General features: G+C 38.6%; 1 protein-coding gene across 1 annotated transcript in view; it reads left to right on the top strand.

The window, feature by feature from the left end:
* Positions 1–6,000, top strand: part of LOC107571621 (ras/Rap GTPase-activating protein SynGAP-like) — a gene marked incomplete at its 5' end in the record, with an annotated part of 86,500 nt that overhangs the window by 28,994 nt on the left and 51,506 nt on the right. The window contains one exon of the mRNA XM_016257954.1: positions 4,365–4,459. Within this exon, the coding sequence (XP_016113440.1) occupies positions 4,365–4,459 (95 nt within the window). The remainder of the gene's footprint in view (positions 1–4,364; positions 4,460–6,000) is intronic.

Here is a 6,000-nt window from a genome sequence, read left to right as displayed (position 1 = left end):
GATCATTTTTCGGATCAGCAAGAAAAGAAAAATATTTCAATTTAACTTGCTTTCCATTTATTACTTAAAGCGAAGTACTTCTTTGATACCACTGCAAATACTACTAGATTAACTAAGAAAGTTTAAACATGATTAAAGAGACGAGAACAACCAGTAAAAATAAGAACATATACACAAATTACAAGCATAGGTAAATACAACAGAATGTGTTACAAATAAATTTTATCATACTAGATACATTTAGTTCTGTTATAATGCTACTCTGTGCGGTCGTCACCGGTCTATTAAAACACAACATATTAAAGCGTCTTTGCTGTTTCCATGTTTTCTACAAAAAAAAAATCGAGGGGTTATGACATCATTAGCAGGCGACACAATGACACTATAGACACGCTCCGTGTCACGAGTTAAAATTGCTTATTTCTCTTGTTTTAAACATTCTTCGAAACATTTGGGATAACGTAAAGTACACAAGTCAGCAAAATATATAACACTGTTCTAGTGGTTTTTGGATATATTTATTTAAAAAATCTTACATATTGTAAGATTTCTTTGACCCTGGCAACACGATTGCTGAAATATGATTGGATAAAAGCTCTAATATAAACACACACTACTGGAAGCAGCACAACCAAGAGAAAAGCTGTGAAATTAAGAGAACAGACTTTTGGAAATAATTGAATACACTAGGGCTGCAACAACTAATTGATAAAATCGATTATGAAAATCATCTATCATCATGTAATGACCACCCTTTGAAGTGCAAGTGTTTTCTTACTAAAACTAATGATCATCTCTTTCGTTTTTGACACATTCAAATCTAATTTCATCCTATTACACCATAAAATCATCCAAAACCGGATCATATTCCTCATCTGGATATGACGGCATAGACAGAAGCACAGTATCGTCTGCATATTTTACCAAATAGCTATTATTGTACAAACTCTGACAATCATTTGTATATAAAATGAAAAGAACAGGAGAAAGTACACATCCTTGTGGTGAACCTATAGAAGTATTTAAAGTGTCCGATAAGACTCCAGTAACTCTAACCTTTTGTTTCCTATCTGTTAAAAAATTCACAATCCATAAAACTAAACCATGCTTAAAATTAAACTGACTAATACATTTTTGTCCTAAAATAATAGGTTGCAAAAAATTAAACGCAGACGAAAAGTCCACAAACAAAAGCCCCATCTTTATTTTTTTAATGCAGAGATTTAAACTATATTCACTATCATGGGCGACATTTGATTCTTGAGTCAGGGGTGGGCAAGAAATATATATATATATATATATGAAATAAATAAAAGCTAAATATTTTTTTTGCTGATATAAGCATCAAAACAATGTCCTACCATATTGCAACGCATCAAAGCAGTCAATACAAGTCAAGAATAACTTAGAGGTTGCCACCGTTTAGTAAACTGTGAACTAGAGGTCTGCCGCGGGAACCGCGAGACCCAACCAGATTTTTTGCGCCGTGGGATTAAATTCCCGAATAAATGCAATAGCGGTCGGTAACTCTGGTGTAATTTGAGCGGGCGGTCTAACAATATCCTGTAACGAATTTAGTATTTTGACAAGACGAATAAAATAACATAGCCTACAATTTTGTGCAGACTACACTTTTATGTATTAGCCTATCTTGCTTTCTTTCAGTAGCGGAAATTTAAATGTGAGATTCTGGAAACGAGATCTAAATTTAGCGGGAACGGTCGGGTCGGGAAGAAAATTATTCTAAGCGGACACTGGGTGAACAATGAGTGAATATATAGCGGGAGCGGGTGGGTGCGGAATATAACCTTGCGGGACCTCTACTGTGAACTAGCTTTGGCTCTTCCTGCTGACTTGAATGGTGATGCTTCCCGTTTGTCAATTGATGGCCTTTAATTTTTAACCAGAAATGTGCACGCTGCTTTTCTGATGTTCACTGAAGTTTTCCGTGTCTTTTTCCCGTGTCACTTGAAATGTTTCCGTTTTGAATCGTTGTTACCAAAGGTGAGACACGTGAGGAAAAAATAAACGATCAGTTGTGGGACTATATTCTGTCGTAAATCACACACCATTCATTGCTGAACTTTCTAACGACCGTTACTGGAAATGAAATTGATTTGTCCCGATCTCAATAAAGTTTACACACGCTTTTGGTCCGTGAATTAAATCCGTCCGTTGCCAATCACTGCAATTTCAAGAGTGAATCCCGCATAATATGCGGATGTCATTCCCGAAACTTTGCAGGATGTAGCTTATGTGTCCGAAAAACGAAAGTTTCATATTCTGAATAGATTATACCCTAGAAAGTGCGCAGTGCGTGCTCCCTTTATCACTAAAAAGCGTCACTCGTCTTCGTTTATTGCGATCTTACAAAGTTCCGTTATAATCAATGAAGCTCTCTAAACTGCACAATGAATCTCTTATTTACATCGCATCTGCACTTAGTCATGAGATGATTCACGAGCGTGCAAAACTGCGCGCTTTCAGCGGTGAGTGAATTCTGACAAAATGTTTCTGATTGGCCATTGCGTTCAAGAAATCAACAGATATGTCTGTGATTGGTTCAATTGCTCGGCGCTGCAAAAACATGGTGAGGGTATTTAGTGCTTGGCTAAGCGCTCCAATTGCAGCGGGGCCGACATCAGGGATTCCATGACAATTTGGAGGGGGGGCAATTGCCCCTAATGTCGCCCATGTTCACTATATACAATGCTTAACAAATGTATGTAAGGGTTTTAACAAATTATGGTTTGTGCCACTGCTGCTCTAAACTAACAGTACTGGTGATTACCAGAAGCATTTTTTAGCTTTCTGTATGGGTTAGTCCTCCAGTATGTGTAAGCTCTTTAGTAACAGTAGTAGGCTGTTTCTAATGCTATAATATAATAATTGCTGTTATCTATGAAAGAAAGGCAGAGAGCTTTATAGTGTTTTTATTTTCACCCCAATACCCAATTACAGTAAAAAAAAAAGTACATGAACAATGCCAGCAAGGATGCAAGCTGTTATGAAGGGCATAGGAGGCCTTTTTTATGTGAATAAATACTACTTAGTTGTTTAAGTTTATTTGCCCAATAAATGACAAAAAATGTTTTTTTGATTTAAACAAATTTTTGACAGATTCCTAAAATGTGTTTTCTCTTTATTATGGCAGGTGGTCTAATACATTAAGCACTGTATGTTTTCATAGCATTCAGTTGGCATGTTTTTTTGAAGGACATTGGGCAGAATGTGGAATAATCTTCCAACTAATCGATTATCAAAATAATCGTTAGTTGCAGCCCTAGAATACACATTCATTGAAATATATATATATATATATATATATATATATATATATATTAAAACTAAGTCGGTAATTCTGATCGGCCCACCACTGCTTTATTTCACTTAAAAACATGAGATACAGTAGGATGGAAAAACCGCCATAAAGTCTCGAGACGTGTTTTTTAAAAGTTAAACTTGCATTAATTTTACATGGCTTTCTAAACATGCGTCTCTCTTGTGCGAGACACGAGTGCAACGCTGATAGATGTCCTTCTAGAAAAATGTGATAAATATGTGTTCTGTGTGAACGGCTTGGTTTCAGTTTTGATGCAAACTACATCATCTCCGCATTGAAGTTCTCTTTTTCCGCAAATATTTTGAAAGAACAATGTAGCCGCGCCGCATCTAGTGGCTTCAACTGGACAGGCTAAAAAAAGCATTCAAATGCAACGACACCTACATCGTCATCACATCTCATGTGTCGCTGATAATGCTGCCTGACGCACACCCAAAATTTGAATACAAAAACGTTGTAGATTTTATATTCGATGAATATTCGAAATTCACAGTTTTTTTTTGACAGCCCTAATAGTTATCGTCGTTGGTGTGAACGGGCCTTAACTGATAGGGTGGAGGTAGCCTACGTTATCTGGTTATTTACGGCTCAGTGGTTTGACACTGAAATGTTTCAGATGTGAGAGTCAGATCTAGAAGTGGCAGGTCAAGTGCTTTCAGAGAGAAAGCGGCGCCGAGTCGAACGCATCCAGATCCCCAGGTATTACCGACGTCTGAGTGGAGCGGGCGGAGGTTTCCACAGTAGATGGAGAGCGAACAAATCAATCCTCGACGGTGAACTTGTGCTTGTTTCTGCTGTGATTATACCGAGAGCCGCATGATGAATCTGTGGGACTGAAGAGACAGCGATGCAGAGATGGAGGCTGCGTGTGTGTATTTATAGCAGCAGGAATGTAAGTTCTGTAAAGGTTTGCTGTCCTGAGGGATGAATCACCACAAAGCACTGACAGCAGCCCAGTGTGTGTGTGTTTCTGTGGACTCTAAGCGAATAATCATCTCTCTGTGTGTGTTGTGTGTTTCAGAGCACGCTCGTGCTCGCAGGAAGAGCTTTGCCACGTCGCGGCAGAGAAGCATGGAAGCTCCGCCCACTGCCCCTACACAGCCATTCCGACAACCTGTGAGTACTAGCTAGTGCACTGCATACTGCACCCTTCATAAAGCTAGCACGCAGCCATACAGCAGCAGTAAGCCACACGACTTCATTGCACTGCATCCATTTATCATCTCTGACACTTCATTTGCATGTTTAATCCAGGTTAGGTTAAAAACTTTGCAAGTTTTGTTATTGCCGCTTCGTTCGTCGCTCATGTGGAACGTAGTGCATTGTGGGATACAGTGTAACTGTGTCCCAAATGACGCACTATCCACTAACGCACTATGTACTCAACCATGTAGTGAAGTGAGAATTTATAAAGAATTTTATAAGGTTATTTTGTCATTAATAATCGTAGTCTGATAGCCCCTCCCCCTTCGTGACCGTTGAGTGCATGAAGTGTCCAACATTCCACACTTAGTTTTTTCGGTTATTTAAGTGCATCATCCGGGTATTTAAAGTGCACTTTTTATTTTTGGAATTTTCAGTGTGAACGTACTACTCGTGCTATTTAGACTACAAAACGCATAAGTATGCGATTTGGGACGCACCATGTGTCTGCTGAGAATATATCCAGTCATGTCGATTGAGCTAGCTTACTCAATATTTCAAGTTCAGATGCAGTTAACATGCATTTATAGTTATTTTGAATTATTTCAGTTTTTATTAATAGGTTATTTTTCAGTAACTTTATGTGCTTTTGTCATTTTTATGTATTTTTTTTGCAATATTACTTAGGTTTGATTTCTTTTAGTTTAGTTTCAGTTTTTACTTTTTTCTAATTAGTCATTTTAGTGCTTCTACTTTCTAATGTTCTAATGTTGTTTATTTTAAGTTTTTTATCTAATATTTATGTTTATTTTATTTAAGCTTAATTTAAACAAAAGTGTTTTTAATAGGTTTAGTTTAAGTTGACGATAATAACCCTATTGTATAAGGTCGGAAGAAATTGGTGGAAAACATTTTAATTTTCAAACATTTTTCACTCAGAAATTGTGAGTAAATTTCACAAATAATTAAACATGAGGTTTCGAAGTAGACAGACTGAAATGGTGTTTTCTTGTAAAACATTCTCCAATCATTTTTGTGTGTGTGTGCTCTTGTGTGCGTGCGCTCTTGTGTGCGTGCATGTGTGTGTGTGCGTGCATGTGTGTGCGTGTGTGTGCTCTTGTGTGCGTGCGTGTGTGTGTGTGTGTGTGCTCTTGTGTGCGTGCGCTCTTGTGTGCGTGTGTGCGTGCATGTGTGTGCTCTTGTGTGCGTGCGCTCTTGTGTGCGTGCATGTGTGTGTGTGCGTGCATGTGTGTGCGTGTGTGTGCTCTTGTGTGCGTGCATGTGTGTGTGTGTGTGCTCTTGTGCGTGCATGTGTGTGTGCTCTTGTGCGTGTGTGTGCTCTTGTGTGCGTGCATGTGTGTGTGTGTGTGCTCTTGTGCGTGCATGTGTGTGTGCTCTTGTGCGTGTGTGTGCTCTTGTGTGCGTGCATGTGTGCTCTTGTGTGCGTGCATGTGTGTGTGTGTGTGTGTGTGCTCTTGTGTGCGTGCTCTTGTGTGCGTGCATGTGTGTGTGTG

Source organism: Sinocyclocheilus grahami, unplaced genomic scaffold (assembly GCF_001515645.1).
Source record: "Sinocyclocheilus grahami isolate Dianchi unplaced genomic scaffold, SAMN03320097.WGS_v1.1 scaffold1622.1, whole genome shotgun sequence".
In the NCBI taxonomy this organism is placed as follows: domain Eukaryota; kingdom Metazoa; phylum Chordata; class Actinopteri; order Cypriniformes; family Cyprinidae; genus Sinocyclocheilus; species Sinocyclocheilus grahami.
This window is presented reverse-complemented; position numbering and strand designations above follow the sequence as displayed.